Source organism: Hylaeus volcanicus, chromosome 3, assembly GCF_026283585.1.
Source record: "Hylaeus volcanicus isolate JK05 chromosome 3, UHH_iyHylVolc1.0_haploid, whole genome shotgun sequence".
In the NCBI taxonomy this organism is placed as follows: Eukaryota; Metazoa; Arthropoda; class Insecta; order Hymenoptera; family Colletidae; genus Hylaeus; species Hylaeus volcanicus.
In genome coordinates, this window is record NC_071978.1 from 26,368,128 (window position 1) to 26,383,448 (window position 15,321).

Sequence of the window (15,321 nt, forward strand, 5' to 3'; positions counted from 1 at the left end):
CACTCGCGCTCCACTTTGTACTCGCGAAACCGTACCGTAGTACGTATGTATAATCTGTATACGCGTAAGTCGAATTATCATTTAACACTGTTGTACATCAGCACAAAACTAATCTTTTATTCTTAATACCTACGTGACGGGCGCGGGCCGCGAACAAACGCGGACGAAAAAAAAAAAAATGCGTGTGCGCGCGTGTACATGGCCGTGCCCGTCGTGCGTATATGTTACGATACATGCTAAGTTTACTGTTAAACTGAAATATATTAAATACGACGCAGAACGAAGACAGGGAGAGAACGATATTGATGACGTTCGATAGCTTGCTTCTCGTTTACCAGAATTTAGTTTTCTCAAAGGCTAGCTATACATAGGGGAGAGAAAGGAGGGAGAGGGAGAGAATCGAAGAATGTGCGTGTGCCTGTGTGTGGGTGGGTGGGTGTAAGCCCGTGTGTGTATACGCGGATGGAAGCGAGAGAAAATGGGTCAGAGTGACAGAAATGAAATGGACAGAATGGCGAGAGAAGGATGGTGCGAATGATAGCAAGAAAGAGGGTAGGAAAAAAAAAAGGGAAAACAGAATGATGATGACAATAATAATGCTAAGCGATTCGTACCACAAACGGAGTTGATGACTCCGTGATTGTGTAGTAGTAATGGTACAGAGAGAAAGAAAGAGAGGGTGCATCTGTACATGAGGGAGTTCGATCGGTTACAATTCGTTCTCAATTCGTACGCTTTATTGATCTCGTTGCTTAATTGCGAAATTTCCGAAACGATCGCTGCAAGAATTATTTTTAAATGTTATCGCGTTACGGTGTTCCTTTCACCATTGTGCGCGAAATATTTGCGTTAACGTTCAACTGTATACGTCTGTAAAAGTAAGGCGACGATTTCACCTGTCGATTTTACTTAATAATCATCGTATCTTCCGAGGTTTATTTATAAATGAATTAAAACGAAGTACGACGTTGTAGAAAAATTTCTTTTAATTGCGAAATTCTCTCCTTAGAGTTACGACGCCTTATAATTTGTAATCGCGATAAACATTGTGGGACGAATCGCAGCGCGTAGCCATTGCATGAGTGTACGATTCATACAAAAGTACTATAAAGTTTAAATTGTTTTATATTTTTGTTACGCCTCTCTGTGATATAATAAGGGCACATTCACCTCACCCTGTATATGCATTAATCTTTGTATCTTATTGATTAAGGTGAAACTTTTTGAAGAACAATCCTTGCCAAGCCCTTTCTATTACATTTCGAATTATGCTCGTGCGTACCATCAAGTTGTCAATGTAATCAAATCGAGGGAATTCAAACGATCGGTAAAGTACTCACAGTTCGCAGAAACTGCTGTGTGTACTTGACGAACTTAAGGGAATTGTTAAAGCGATTATAGATTACATTACCACGCCGACTGAGTCGTTTAAAACAACTACATGAAATACTGATAAGAATATACTTAAAAAAAAAAAAAAAAAAAAAAAAAAAAGACAACTTACAAACACTTTCGAATGCAAAATATTTCTACCGTGAATAATTATTCCATTCCAAACAAGAAAAAAAAAATACTTTAATTTTTCGAAGATATGACGAACAACTCTACAATTTTTAATTTTATTAATAATGAATGAACAAAATTCGTAGCATTCATCTGTAAAGAAGTCTAAAGTATAAAAGTATTTCTGATAGCAGTTTTAATCGATTCAGTCTAATAACTACTTTTTTCTAAAACAACTGTAAGGGTGAATTATCTCTATATCATTGAATAGTTCGATTCACCGTGCGTGTACTTTTACTCCTCAGTTTTATGATCTCGATGTTACATGTCTATTTAAAAGTCTAGATTTATTGAATGGAATAACTACGTGGAAAGTTTGTCTAGATTTAATTATTGATTTTAGCGATAGTAACATATCCCTTAAGATAAGGTACGTTCGAGCTTATGCTTGTGAAAGGTATAACGGTGTATCGTTACACATTACATTGTACTGTACTAATTATAAACTAACAAAAAAAAAAAAAAAATGGAAAAAAAATCAACAACCTTATATTAATACTGTGAACATAAAAAAAAAATATATTACAAATGAGGACGTTAATCACTATACAAACGTGTAATAAATACACAGAGAATCATGTACTATTAACTATACATTATCATTGTTACTTATGGTTGCGGTTCTATTTACACCATTCGTTTACTGAATAAATTCGAAACCAATATATTTGAAGTAAGAACCAATGCATTCCACTTCGTAATTAAAAATCCCACAATCCTATGAATTGAAATTCTTTAAAAAAAACAAATGAACGAGTGATTCTTCAGGTTTGAATATCTTTCTGAGCAGAACTCGTTTCAAACTGAAGTGATATTTTTTTCTTTGCAAATCTCATCTTAACTATTTATCTCAATACAGGACGAAAAGTAGTTCAAATTAATTTGAATTTCCCTCTATCTTGTTCCTAACCCCCACTACTGAATTTAGTTCTAAGCCGTGTCACCTGTGGTGCTAGCGGACGGCCATAGAAAAACTATTTTTTTGACAATTTTTTGCATTCATCAGAATGCACCTGTATGTACTCGTTGATATTTTCAAAAATTAATAGGAAAAACATCTATATTTCCACATTATAGATACCCGTTGCTATTCGTCGATGGCTAAATTAGGATAAAATTAAGAAATTGTAATTGTTAAATATTTCATATGCTTGTACATGAATAAATAGTTAAATACATATACATGATATGTAAGAATTTGTAATTAAATATTTTACATGATATACACACTGATTTTAATTTACTTTTCCAATGCACCGTGGAAGCGACTAGAGAAATGTTCCTTATAGTAACTTGTAGTAACTTATAGTTATTCATTTTTGAAGGTTGGCGATGACATGCATCACAATAAAGTGACAACGCCGGAGTGAATTATAAAAATGATTAAAAATGCTGTTTATTTAACAATAGTGTTATACATTTCATTAAAAAGCAAAATAGTGTTACAGTGATTTTAAAAATACAGTTTTAAATTAGAACTGGGGAGAAAATAAGATTATTTAATGTGTAATCCTAATTGCTTGAGAAAGCATCATTCGCGTACGGCCATATGCACAGTAGCGGGATTTAGTTTATCGAAGCATAAAGTTGACTACATTCATTTATTTTCTATCATAAACGATATTCTTTTACAGTAACAACGAATAACAATTACGTATTATTAACTGTGTTATTTCTGAACAAAGAAGATAGAACTTTCTCACTCTTTCATACGAAATGGCTTTACCTCCAAATTATAAGCAAGTAGCGATCGCTACATCAAACATCGTTGCATCTAATCGTTAGTGTTGCCAATTTTTAATCCTTTTTTACTTAATATACATTTTTTTATTAAGAAATATTTACAAAAAAATAATTACATTTCAGAACGTCTTAGGGCTTCAGGTGGTAGCAGTAGTAGCTCAACTAATAGTGTAAGTAATTCTTAATCTAAAGAAAATAAGGTTATTTCCAATATGTAAATTTAATTCTAACAATAATCTGTAGAAAGATGCACAAAGTCCATTTATACAAACACCACATAGTCACCCAGGATTTACGCCACAAAAAGTTGGGAAAAATACCAATGTGCGTATTCTTTTTTTTTAAATCATGAATATATGTCATACATCAACAATAAAATTAAAATATCGATTTCATAAATCTATTAATACTTTTATGTTAATCAATCAGGCTGATTCTCGTATGCCCAAACCACCTAAGCCACCAGAAAAACCACTTATGCCTTATATGAGATATAGTAGAAAAGTATGGGATCAAGTAAAAGCTCAGAATCCTGAGTTAAAACTATGGGAGATAGGAAAAATTATTGGTCAGATGTGGAGAGATTTACCAGAAGAAGACAAGACAGAGTTTATCGAAGAGTATGAGGCAGAAAAGGTATATATCAATATCATTTCTATATAATATTATATGAATAAATAAATACTAATCCTGTACATGTATCAAACAGATTGAATACGAAAAAAGTTTAAAAACTTATCACAATTCACCTGCATACTTAGCTTATATTGCAGCTAAAAATAAAGGAAAGTCTGGTAAATATTGTACATCAATAAAGTTGGCATGCATATGTCAGTACACGTGCTTATATGTTGAATTTAACACTATCTTATCTTTACCTATATTAACACAGCATTATGCGCGGCACAACAAAGTAGCGATGATCGAGAGAGTCATGAACGTTCATCAAGCAGCACTAAAGGACAAGCAGCTCAAGATAGAAGGATAGATATTTTACCTGCAGAAGATGACGATGGTATGCATACAAAAGTTAGGTATGTAGTACTAAATAATATGCATTTCTTATTTTACAGATCAAGACGATGGATATTCTGTGAAACATGTTGCATACTCTCGGTATACTCGAAACCATCGTCTTATTAATGAAATCTTTAGTGACACTGTAGTTCCTGATGTTCGCTCTGTTGTTACTACGCAACGAATGCAAGTATTACGTCGCCAAGTCCAATCTTTGACAATGCACCAGGTAGTTAGATGCATTAAAACAAATTAACTTTTAGTTCAACAGTATGATGCGATTAATATAATTATTATCTTGAATTTTTAAATGCTTACAGAAAAAACTTGAAGCAGAACTCCAACAAATAGAAGAAAAATTTGAAGCAAAGAAACGAAAATTTATTGAAACAAGCGAAATATTTCAAGAAGAATTGAAAAAAGTAAATTTTTATATTTTTATTAAAATAGATATTGAAATATAATACAAGAAATTTTTTTAGCACTGTAAACCTGCGGTAGATGAAGACACATTTAATAAAATGGTTGAACGACAATATGAAGCGCTTAGACGAGATAGATTGAAAGGCACGGAAGAAAATCGTTCGGATGGACCTGCATCAAATGAATCAACTCCAAATTCTACACCTACGCCAACTCCTGCTTCCGTTAATGACGAAACTCCGTCCGATGTAAGTAGTATTATGAAATTCTAATCGTACCGATTATTTCTTACCGCTTTTTATAGGTTCCTGAAAACGATGCAATAGAAAAGAAACCAAACGTGTCTGAAAAACCTAACATTGAAATAAAAAAGGAAACGTGTTCTCCACCATACACTGAAAATAAACCTGAACCTTCGTCGGTTCAAGGAAATTCTAATCAACATGCTTCTAATTCTGGAGTTTATTGTGGAGCTGTTAGTCCGATACAACAACAACAACAACAGCAACAGCAGCAGCAGCAGCAACAACAACAACAGCAGCAGCAGCAACAACAACAGCAGCAGCAGCAGCAGCAACAACCACAACAGCAGCAGCAACAGCCACAACAGCAGCAGCAACAGCCACAACAGCAGCAGCAGCAACAGCAGCAACCACCAACTCAACATCAACCACCCACATCTCAACATCAGCAGCATTCGCAACAATCAACTCAACAACCTCCTTCTTTGCAACCACCGCAACCGATTACTACAACATCAGCTCCTGCTGTGAATATAAATACGAGTACACCAGCAAATGCAACTACAAACGCACCACCTATGCCTCCTGTTACTTCGCCAGCTCCTCCTATACAACATACTCATCAGCAAGGAATGTTGGGTAATCACTCAATGCCACCTCATCAAGGAACACAAGGAACTCAGGGAACACAGGTGCTTCCATCACAAGGGCCAGTTTCTAATCCACATACATCCCAGATGATTCCGCCAAATCAAGGCTATAGTCAACAATATCAACCAGGACCAACTCAACAAGCTCAAAATGTTCCATTAGCTCCAAGACCTCCACATCCATCTTATACTTACTCTCAGCAGCAACCATATCATCAACCGTATCCTCAATATGCACACCCATACTACCATCAACCATATTCGCAGTATTCACCGCACACCATGGGTCGTCCACATGCTCATGGTCCTCATAGTCCGCACAGTCCTCATTATCACCCACAATCTCCTCACGCCATCGGAGAAAATAATTCTCCTAATAATAGTGTACCTGGTTCAAACACTGTTTCTGTACCAACATCTGATGCAAATAATTCATCTTATTCTCCGGCATCGGGGCATTGCGAAAACGAACGTTCGGTTTCTTCAGAGAATCAAGAAGGACAAGTAGATATTAAATCAGGATCTGGTTAATTACTTTTTTTATAATTACATACATCTATTTATAGTATTCCTTTGATTTTATGTAAACTGTAGAACTACATTTGAATAATATGGATGCATTTAAACAGTTATAATAAAATTGATACATTCATTCAGTTTGTACAATAAAAATGCATTATTAATCTTTTATTTTGAGATACTGTGATTGGAACCATCACTTCACAACGTGACATATAGTTTTTAAAAATGCCAGAGAATGCATTTGTACAACAAGATGTTCGTACACGGTTAAATCTTGGATGATGTATATCAGTCTTTTACTTCACAGGTTTCATTTGCCAAAGTCCATCATTTAAGTAATGACAATTTTCTATGCCCACTCCTTTGTTCACCTTAGCTCTGTAATTTACATTATTTTAATGCATCATGTGCTTTTTACATACTTCATATATATGTGTACTTAATTTCATGCATCTTATTTACTTACATGTCTTCCGTCGACAATGTAGTAGTACCAACAGCCAAAGCATGTTGCTTGCCCTCTGCCATAACAGCCTACATTATAAGTTATGAATTTAATAGTTTTTAAAATATCGAAATCATTAAACATACACAATTGACATTATTTTAACAAAGGATACAACGACTGTTCCCTTTTGTACAGGTGTCATCTTTGCACCTTTCGACGTTAGACCAGGACACATAATGTTTGCTCCGCTAAGAACGAACCGGATAGCACCTTTATCAACTTGTTGCATTGGTAAAAAAAATGGGTCTAGAATATTTAAATATATATCAATGACTAATACATCATGAAATGCAAATACTAATTTTATAATTTATTTTTTATCGAAGTTTTATAGAAAGCTGTCACTTACATTTATGTAATAATCTTAAAGTAGGCATCCAAGGTCCTTCACGTTGGCGAAAAAATAAAAGATCTCCGGCGGCGTTTACTATTATCTCTATGTGATCATGACTGACGGATAAAAGTAAACACAAATAAATTCATTTCTTAAGAAATCTCAGATACGTTCATTTAAAAAAAAAAAGGCTCACCACTTTACAATTCGAAAGGAATCCTTTTTCGGTATTATAACATCCACGTGACTTTCCAAATGTGGATAAAGTTCTAGGAGCTTTGACCGTATTCCTTTTTGTACCGATGATTTCAATTGTTGTACGCCGGAAACACTGTCTTTCTCGTCGAATCTAAGCAAATATCAAATAATAAAACTTAAATTTATTACCAAATGAAGGTTAGACTCTCTTAACAGACATGACGCACGTACTTTTTAAACATCTTCCTAGTTCCTTACAAAACACAGCCGAGAGTTAAAAAATTATTGACATATAAACGATACATTCAATTAGACAATTCTTAATGTAGCTGCTGATCTGTAAAAAGTTTGATGCCAGCCGGTATAAACTTCATATAGTTATTACGCTATAGGCTATGGTAGCGTACACACACATATGTATGTACAGTCACTACAGGCTATGAAGTTTAGAATGTACCAAATTGACTTAGTAGCTCTACCTAGCATAAACAGTTCCAACTATTTCACTACAAACTTGGGCGTTTCCCCACCGATGGTGCTGATCATATGTTTAATAAAAAAGTTCAATTTCGTTAGATTCGTTTACTGTCAAATTGGCCAAATGGCTATACCATTTGCTAGCTCATAGAAATTTATTATGACTTTATTGACTGTGATATCCAATTGTTTTTGACAATGGATCATTGACATGATCAATGACGATTCATCTCCTGTTTGATGCACTATAGAAAATGAAAATATCAAGCAATACAAAATAGGCATTTCTTATTTGTGAGATGAAAGTGAACATTTTTGTGTATTTTAATCCGACGATGAGACTTCTCCAAATTAAATGTTTTTGAAGAAGAGCTATGGCAGAGATTCTCACTAAATTCAGTAAACCTCGAAGTGACTATTCAGTTTCCCTTTTGGTATGTTTAAAATACTTGAATTTTATGATGTATTGTTTATTATCATTGTTACATGAATAAAAGTATTTCCTTTATTATTGTATTATGTAGTATTTTAATGTTCGATGAACTTTTCAATACGTTTTATTTGAAGTAGAATAAATCTAACCTTTTAAGGTTATGTTTACATTGGAAATATTAAATGAAAACTTTGGAACTCTGATAATGGCATTTAAATAGGTTATGGGACCGGCAGAATTATGTCATAAGGTTTCTGAAGCATTACATGAAAGTGCTAAAGAGAGAAAATGGAGGGTTATAGTGCACAAGTGCGAATCTGTTAGTGATATTACCAAGATTCGGTTTAACTTGAGCATAGATTATATTATTTTTGTCTTTGATTGGAGAGTACAGTCCTTATCTGAAGTAAGCATAAAACTTAGGTTCAATAATAGTAATTGTAACAATTATCTATATAAAATTAAATTAATATTTAAGGTAGAGACAAACATATGTTTCATAGATAAACATTATATCAATTGTGGTGCTGTGTGTATGGTAAATTGCCAAGGAATCACAAAAAGTATAGGAATGGCCTCCCATAAATCAACAAAATTAAGAGACAAATATAATATTCGATTCCTTTGTACTGACATTTCTGTAAGTTCCTATAATGTTTTGCTGCTATTAATTTATAATTATACAATTATTTCAATTTTGGTATTATTTTCAGAAGCCACAAAGTTGTATTCAATTAGGTAATAGAATATTGAACTTAGTAGGAGCTGTATTAGGTATAACAAGTGGAATTCCTATTATTGGGTTTCCACTATAATGTTTTTAAGACATTTAAAGTGGTACACTACATATTAAATTTAATGTGACAAACAATAAGTCTTTCATGCGTTCCCAATCAAGAGGATAGCAAATATGACAAGATGGGACCACATGGTGTTGTAATTAGTATTTGCATGAAGTACTATACTGGACATAGTCATGTATCAAATAAATATATATTTATTGTAAACATTCAGATATAATGTTCTCAGCAGCAGATTATGGTTTTAGACTGTGGAGTATGTGTGCTGATATTGACTGGTGTGTAAATTATTTTTGGTATAGTTCTAGAACCTACAATGTAGGTCATAGAGATGAAATATCAAATTACCATTTTTATATGAAAAATGTAATTATAGCAAATAAAAATATTTTTTAAATAATATTTCCTCTTTCATAGCTTACTTTAATTAACAGAATGTTTTGTAAAAATGTTAAATGAATAAATGTCAAAGAGTGGTTTAAATGCAAATAAATTAGGAAACAATGACTGTGCTTCGTTTTCCTTTCATAGAATCTTCACCTTCTTGTTGTAAATCCTGTTGTCCTCTGATTTTAATGTTGTGCTTCTTTTTAAATTCGTTTATTTCAATTCCTGTTTCCCTTAACTGATCAGTCAAATCATCTATAACTATTACTAGCTACAAATCATAAAACACATTACTTATGGTTAATAAACTAAAATCTAAAATAAATCTTACCCCTTCTTTATTCTTTATTAATCCAGGCATTACATTTTCTACAGTACGTTCACACAAAACAGATCCTGCCAGTTCATAGCATTTCCTTTTTGGGTCTACATGTTTTAATGTGTCAATTGCAATGCTAAAATGTTAAATGTACAAATATTTTAAATTTAAATACAAGAATTCAATCAATCTAATAATGTATCCATTGAAAAAACTATCGAGTGTACAGTTTTATTTGTACATAAAAATTATTGTAGAGTTCTATTGTATGTAAAAAAAGAAAAAAAAAAAGAAAACGAATGATTAATGTAGGTTAGAAAATTCATACTTGTGTTCATTCAGTTCAGCTTCTATTTCCGACAAATTATTAGCTAGGATTCTTTGATCTTTGCACATTTTTTGAAATACTAACAATATTTCTTCACTAGGCTTCGCATTTTGTGAAGATTTTCCGGCTTTTCTATAGTTAGCCATATTATAAGCTTTACTGGTCTCTTGGATCCAATAAGTAAAATTCGCGATTTTTCTGATGCGTATTTATAAATGGATTTAAATCAAGTCTGATATCGTTACGCATAAAAATCACTATGTTGCGTTTGTTTAATTTACAAAGTTTTATTACAGCTACATTCGTCTTCCTTATTTTTCATAAACGATGACACTTTAATATCGATCAATCAATAAAATAATATCGATTATTTTACTCGTGGTCAATTTTATAGTGTCACCCATAAAAAGAACATGTAGATCTATATTTTCACTTGTTTTAAAAGATATTTTTACAAACCAATTGCAAAATACTTGTTTAAACAAGTGTTTTCCGACATCAGTAATTTTTATTTGGTAGATCTCGATCTTAATTTCGTCTGGTTGTTATTTAGTAATAACTGTAAAATCAGCAATGTCATTGCTTGATTACACTCTTCGATAATTAATTTTGAAGACTGTTAGGAGAAAGTCACTAACGTCATTTGCCCTTTTTCCTTCACCAATCAAATTGTCTATGGAACAGGAGAAAGGATAGGCCTGGTGATTTTCTCCTAACACGGCAAGGATAAATCTACCGGTTGTACTTATAGTTTTACGTTTTTTACAACTGTGCTTGAAGAAACATGTAATGCGATTCAAGTTGTGTGACATTAGACGAAGTGAACATTGATATTTAATGTAATATGAAAAGTTTTCACATAGAATATCGAAATAAATTTCCAGAGAATGGATGCTTTAAGTGTATTAATTGGGATAGGTCTCATTCATTGTTCGTTGTTCTTCTTTGACACAATTTTTAAGGTATAATTTACTAAAAATGAACGCAGTTTTTGACATAAACTTACAACTATAACGTATTATAGTATAATAATACAATAATTTACTGCATTTATTTGATGTTTTGTAAATAATACTAAAGAAAATATTATTTTGTATGTTTCAGACATGTTCACATTATCCATATCTTTACTTTTTAAAGAATACTGGTTTAGAAATACAAGCATTAAGAATAAAGTGGTTCACAACAGCATTTAATCGTAAAATAATAAAATGGGGAATGGATCGTTCCAAGTTTTGGACTGCATGGTTCAATGCAGGAGTTATTGTTTGCGTTATTCTTCTGCCCATTGCAACAATTGCAGTTCTAAAGATGACATTCAATATATGGACTAATGGACCATCTCTTGATAACAGTAATTCTGAACCTTTGTTAGAAACCATGGTAAATTTGTTTCGATATAATTTTTAAGTGCTTATTTTTATAGAACTTCATTTATGAAAATATATATTAAGTAATTTCAGTATTAAAAAACTTTAAGTGATAAAACAGCCTTAAAAATTATAAATTGCATGTTTAATATATTTTTTAGTGTTTTTATTATTTGAAATTTAAAGAAAAAATGTAATAGTATACAAGTTCATTCATTTTACAGTTACCTGGAATAGATGTGCCCTTTAATGAAATTGGTTACTATGTAATTACATTAGCAGTTTGTAGTATTATGCATGAACTGGGACATGCATTGGCTGCAGCAAGAGAAGATGTTCAATTATTTGGTTTAGGAGTACTGATTGCATTCACAATACCTATCGCTTATGTGCATATAAGCAGTGAACAACTTACTGCATTACCATTAAAAAACCAATTACGAGTTACATGTGCTGGAATTTGGCACAACATTGTACTGGCTATATTTGCTGCAACTGTTCTTATGCTTTCTACATGGTTATGGACACCATTTTATTCAGTTGGTAATGGGATTTATGTGAAAACTATTTTACCAGTAAGTGGAAGATGCATATTAATAACAAAACTAAGTTTTTATTGTTAATTTTCTTTTATTGTAAACATCTACATTTATAGAATTCGCCTGTATTAGGCCCATCAGGACTTCTTGAACATGATATAATATACGAAATAAATGACTGTCCTGTAAAGCAGAGTGAGGATTGGTATGATTGTATCTTAAATACAGTAAATCAGCCTCCTCTTGGATATTGTGTTAAGCAGTCATTCATTCAGGTAATAATTTTGTTCCTATTTACTTTTTATTTTTTTCTTACATATTTTTGTATTAATATATTTTTGTAATATTTATGTATACATTTAGGAATATGATGAATCAGTTCCAGCCAGACAAAAAACTAATGGTGTCATGAATTGTTGTACTTCAGATAGTGAAGTTAGTGGAAGTTTGTGCTTTGAATATATTGAGGGGCCACAAGCTGCTCCTCTCCATTTACCACCACACTCTTGCCTTCCAGCTAGAATTATGATTAATCAATCGCAACATTTTTGTTACGCGAGTCATGAATGTTTATTTCATGATACTCATTGTTTGAAGCCTTCTCTTGATAATGTCACTAAGGTAGGTGAACCAAAAGATACACTTATTTATTGTCCGGATAACGGTTAATTTATCAAGATACTTCATATAGATTGTTCAAATAAAGAGAAGAGAAGGAAAAGATGTTCTATTTTTTGGACATCCTGCGGACATTTATCGAACAGTCGATGTATCTGATTGGATACCGAAATATTCATTTTTAAACTCAAAGTTACCAGAAGCTTTGGTGCTTTTCTGCAAATACATTACAATATTTTCTGCAGGACTAGCAGTTATTAATATTGTGCCTTGTTTCTTTTTGGACGGGCAATACATTATAAATATACTTGTACTTTATTTATTAAATTTTACACCACATAATAAAAATATCAGACAAACCATCATATTAACGATAACAAGTATAGGTACGTTACTTCTGACCATAAACTTATTGTATTTACTTATGAATAAATTATTATAAGTAGTAAGAAAATGTTGTTAATATCCAAGACTTATATTTGTAGTACAAAGTACATTGTAATGAACAACGTTCATGTATATCCTTAATGCCATTTAGTATCACTTATTTAGATATCTTAGTAAACCTTGCAGTCTCGTTTATAGAATTATTTACATCTTTGGAACAACATGTTGGACCACATAGGAAGATTATATTATACAACATATTTTTGTATTTCTCGAAGATAAGTTGTAGTAGACATATGATGTATAAAGTCTATTCACTTCCAAATACAATATAAAAATAAAACTAACACTAGGTTCTGGTAAGAAAGAAAAGCAAGTAATCTTTATGTTCCTACTTTCAACATAGTGTCATGATTATAGTTACTGTATATGATTTAACCACTATAGCTGAACGTATAATGTGTTTCGCTTATATTACTATATATGTTGAAGTTTCTTTGTAATTAGTACTTCCTTATCTGTGGGATACGATAATTATAATTGCTCATGCAAGGTAGCAGTGTTATCGCTTTGTTGCTGCATCTGCATCCAATGCTGTAATAATATGAATGTTATTAATATTGTTTACTAATTAATTTTAACATATTACTAATAATTAGAAAATATGGTAGTATACTTACTTTTTCCATCGCATGCTACAATTTTAACTTTATCCACTATTGCAACTTCTTGGACTTCACGAAATTCAACATCATTTAGCATAAATGTCCAAACATTGTCACAAAATCTATAAGTATTTAATTTGCCAGCCTATGAATTTTATATAAATGACAATTATAACATTTATACAATTTGATTGATATAAATATTATTAAATGCATATATTTACGGACATATACCTTAAATGAAAGTCTAGATTTAACTCTGGTTGCAAGTGCCTGATTTATTGCTTTATCAAATTGCAATAGTACTTTAATTGCTAATTGTGGTGTGATTTGTCCATACTATAAACATTGTATTATTATATAATTTTAAAGAAAATTTATAGATTATGTATTTAATTTGTGGTAAACATTCATTCTATATAGAAAATAAATTTTGATCAGAATTTTCATATTACTTCGATAGTAATTGCATTCAATATTCTACGAAAATTCTAACCTCGATTACTGAACAAATTTACATAAGCATACCTGAATTAGTTCATCAAGACTTTCCTGTAATGTATTACCTAATGTCGTGTTTCGATATAATTGATAAGACATTGTCCTTACAGTAAAATAGGAACAATATTAAAATAAATCAATGTTGGATAATGCAAAAGTAAACTTTGTGCGTAACGAAGACCTTCAATGATATTTGTTGATTAACCGATTTCTAGGCGAAGGTGCTGCAACACCTGGTCGCATAAATGAACCAATGTGCGGAATGTGACATTGAAAACAGCGGTAAGTTTAAATGCAACATAGAATTTCATTATATCATTTTTTAACGACTTGTCCCAACTTCTCCTGGGAGCGATTTTGAATTTTCTACCAACATTTTTTTTGCCATTTTTTTCGTCATTTGCTTCGCTAAAATTGGTCTTGGTCGGTTTCCTTTTATAATAGACTAGCCCTCTTTTATAAACTTTTAAACTATCGCAGTTTTTCTTGTGAGTTTCCGCTATTTTTACTCAAATGAATAGCCATCTAGCGGCGAATAAGCCGAACTAAATTTCGGAGTTTAGTCAGCGCCTCTATCGGGAAAACGCTCAAGTTTGACCTCAATAGTTCTCTTTTTCACTGCTAGATGGCGCCATTTATACTGTTTTTTTACCGACAACTATCGGTACATTACCATCATGTCGGTAATTACCATCTAAAAGTGCCATCTAGCGGTGAAAAAAGGAACTATTGAGGACAAACTTGAGCGTTTTCCCGATAGAGGCGCTGACTAAACTCCGAAAATTAGTTCGGTATGTTCACCGCTAAATGGCAGTCCAATTTCCCGCGGGAAATTTGAATGCCCTTTTATTTAATTAAATTAAGAGTAAATTAAGAAAGTTTTTTTCGTATAAGTGAATACAACAATCAATTTATTTTTCACTAGCGATCTGTCCTGGCTTCGACTTGTCCCCGCTTCTCCTTATAAACGATATTCGTCGTCTTTTTTCTTAACGTCAACACGGATACAACTACATGGCTGAAAATACGGCATTGAGGGCTGTCTTTAAAGATAGATATATGCTGTCGCGGACTTTTTTTGTAGAACTTTAATGCTTAATAATTCTTCCTTATATTGTTTAAAGATTAAAGATACCTTCAACGGTTTAGATTAATATAGACTGATGCTTCATACACTTAAACCTTTCTCGAGAAATGCTCTATAAAAGAGTGAAACAGACGGATGCCTGCCAGGGATTTTATTTTATACTATGTAAAGATTTATGTGGAAAATATGATTTATTTAGTATTATAATAG

At 32.2% G+C, this 15,321-nt stretch overlaps 6 protein-coding genes across 7 annotated transcripts; 3 read left to right on the top strand and 3 right to left on the bottom strand.

Moving 5' to 3' along the window:
* The first annotated feature begins 2,899 nt into the window (after positions 1–2,899).
* LOC128873114 (putative uncharacterized protein DDB_G0291608) lies at positions 2,900–6,328 on the top strand. The gene is made up of 10 exons (XM_054116423.1): positions 2,900–3,343; positions 3,430–3,476; positions 3,550–3,630; positions 3,736–3,942; positions 4,016–4,100; positions 4,199–4,321; positions 4,380–4,552; positions 4,644–4,745; positions 4,806–4,994; positions 5,051–6,328. The coding sequence occupies exons 1-10, from the start codon at positions 3,280–3,282 to the stop codon at positions 6,167–6,169; spliced, it is 2,190 nt and encodes a 729-aa protein (XP_053972398.1). The 5' UTR covers positions 2,900–3,279; the 3' UTR covers positions 6,170–6,328.
* On the bottom strand, positions 6,236–7,593 carry LOC128873118 (malignant T-cell-amplified sequence 1 homolog). The gene is made up of 6 exons (XM_054116437.1): positions 7,432–7,593; positions 7,199–7,351; positions 7,018–7,118; positions 6,781–6,914; positions 6,627–6,694; positions 6,236–6,538 (listed from the first exon to the last, which is right to left on the bottom strand). The coding sequence occupies exons 1-6, from the start codon at positions 7,440–7,442 to the stop codon at positions 6,457–6,459; spliced, it is 549 nt and encodes a 182-aa protein (XP_053972412.1). The 5' UTR covers positions 7,443–7,593; the 3' UTR covers positions 6,236–6,456.
* Positions 7,594–7,765: 172 nt separating this feature from the next.
* On the top strand, positions 7,766–8,965 carry LOC128873120 (uncharacterized). The gene is made up of 4 exons (XM_054116442.1): positions 7,766–8,111; positions 8,331–8,516; positions 8,589–8,750; positions 8,824–8,965. Exons 1-4 carry the CDS (start codon positions 8,052–8,054, stop codon positions 8,923–8,925), a joined length of 510 nt encoding a protein of 169 aa, XP_053972417.1. The 5' UTR covers positions 7,766–8,051; the 3' UTR covers positions 8,926–8,965.
* A 124-nt stretch (positions 8,966–9,089) lies between these two features.
* LOC128873121 (prefoldin subunit 2-like) lies at positions 9,090–10,359 on the bottom strand. Its single transcript, XM_054116443.1, has 3 exons — positions 9,945–10,359; positions 9,629–9,752; positions 9,090–9,568 (listed from the first exon to the last, which is right to left on the bottom strand). The coding sequence occupies exons 1-3, from the start codon at positions 10,088–10,090 to the stop codon at positions 9,404–9,406; spliced, it is 435 nt and encodes a 144-aa protein (XP_053972418.1). The 5' UTR covers positions 10,091–10,359; the 3' UTR covers positions 9,090–9,403.
* On the top strand, positions 9,782–12,925 carry LOC128873115 (membrane-bound transcription factor site-2 protease). Of its 2 annotated transcripts, none has more exons than XM_054116426.1 (6): positions 9,782–9,924; positions 11,049–11,327; positions 11,539–11,889; positions 11,970–12,128; positions 12,217–12,474; positions 12,545–12,925. In XM_054116426.1, the coding sequence occupies exons 1-6, from the start codon at positions 9,916–9,918 to the stop codon at positions 12,911–12,913; spliced, it is 1,425 nt and encodes a 474-aa protein (XP_053972401.1). In that variant the 5' UTR covers positions 9,782–9,915; the 3' UTR covers positions 12,914–12,925. The 2 variants fall into 2 exon arrangements, with proteins under 2 accessions (XP_053972401.1, XP_053972399.1); XM_054116424.1 differs by lacking the exon at positions 9,782–9,924 and adding an exon at positions 10,405–10,906.
* Positions 12,926–14,246, bottom strand: LOC128873122 (transcription initiation factor IIA subunit 2). Its single transcript, XM_054116444.1, has 4 exons — positions 14,052–14,246; positions 13,758–13,862; positions 13,539–13,668; positions 12,926–13,452 (listed from the first exon to the last, which is right to left on the bottom strand). The coding sequence occupies exons 1-4, from the start codon at positions 14,121–14,123 to the stop codon at positions 13,421–13,423; spliced, it is 339 nt and encodes a 112-aa protein (XP_053972419.1). The 5' UTR covers positions 14,124–14,246; the 3' UTR covers positions 12,926–13,420.
* Between the last annotated feature and the right edge of the window lie 1,075 nt (positions 14,247–15,321).

Excerpts from the sequence above, each read along its gene's own strand:
- LOC128873118 (XM_054116437.1), bottom strand. Across the intron at positions 6,695-6,780 it reads TACAAAAGGGAACAGTCGTT|GCTGTTATGGCAGAGGGCAA; the intron begins GTATCCTTTGTT and ends CTTATAATGTAG. Across the intron at positions 6,539-6,626 it reads ACATTGTCGACGGAAGACAT|AGCTAAGGTGAACAAAGGAG; the intron begins GTAAGTAAATAA and ends TGTAAATTACAG.
- LOC128873114 (XM_054116423.1), top strand. The coding sequence starts at position 3,280 with ATGGCTTTACCTCCAAATTATAAGCAAGTAGCGATCGCTACATCAAAC. Across the intron at positions 3,344-3,429 it reads AAACATCGTTGCATCTAATC|AACGTCTTAGGGCTTCAGGT; the intron begins GTTAGTGTTGCC and ends ATTACATTTCAG. Across the intron at positions 4,746-4,805 it reads TTCAAGAAGAATTGAAAAAA|CACTGTAAACCTGCGGTAGA; the intron begins GTAAATTTTTAT and ends AAATTTTTTTAG.
- LOC128873120 (XM_054116442.1), top strand. The coding sequence starts at position 8,052 with ATGGCAGAGATTCTCACTAAATTCAGTAAACCTCGAAGTGACTATTCA. Across the intron at positions 8,112-8,330 it reads ACTATTCAGTTTCCCTTTTG|GTTATGGGACCGGCAGAATT; the intron begins GTATGTTTAAAA and ends GCATTTAAATAG. Across the intron at positions 8,517-8,588 it reads GAGTACAGTCCTTATCTGAA|GTAGAGACAAACATATGTTT; the intron begins GTAAGCATAAAA and ends TTAATATTTAAG.
- LOC128873122 (XM_054116444.1), bottom strand. The coding sequence starts at position 14,123 with ATGTCTTATCAATTATATCGAAACACGACATTAGGTAATACATTACAG. Across the intron at positions 13,863-14,051 it reads GTCTTGATGAACTAATTCAG|TATGGACAAATCACACCACA; the intron begins GTATGCTTATGT and ends CAATGTTTATAG. Across the intron at positions 13,453-13,538 it reads TGTAGCATGCGATGGAAAAA|CATTGGATGCAGATGCAGCA; the intron begins GTAAGTATACTA and ends ATATTATTACAG.
- LOC128873121 (XM_054116443.1), bottom strand. The coding sequence starts at position 10,090 with ATGGCTAACTATAGAAAAGCCGGAAAATCTTCACAAAATGCGAAGCCT. Across the intron at positions 9,753-9,944 it reads GCTGAACTGAATGAACACAA|CATTGCAATTGACACATTAA; the intron begins GTATGAATTTTC and ends TTAACATTTTAG. Across the intron at positions 9,569-9,628 it reads TAATAAAGAATAAAGAAGGG|CTAGTAATAGTTATAGATGA; the intron begins GTAAGATTTATT and ends TATGATTTGTAG.
- LOC128873115 (XM_054116424.1), top strand. The coding sequence starts at position 10,832 with ATGGATGCTTTAAGTGTATTAATTGGGATAGGTCTCATTCATTGTTCG. Across the intron at positions 10,907-11,048 it reads TCTTTGACACAATTTTTAAG|ACATGTTCACATTATCCATA; the intron begins GTATAATTTACT and ends TGTATGTTTCAG. Across the intron at positions 12,475-12,544 it reads CTCTTGATAATGTCACTAAG|ATTGTTCAAATAAAGAGAAG; the intron begins GTAGGTGAACCA and ends TACTTCATATAG.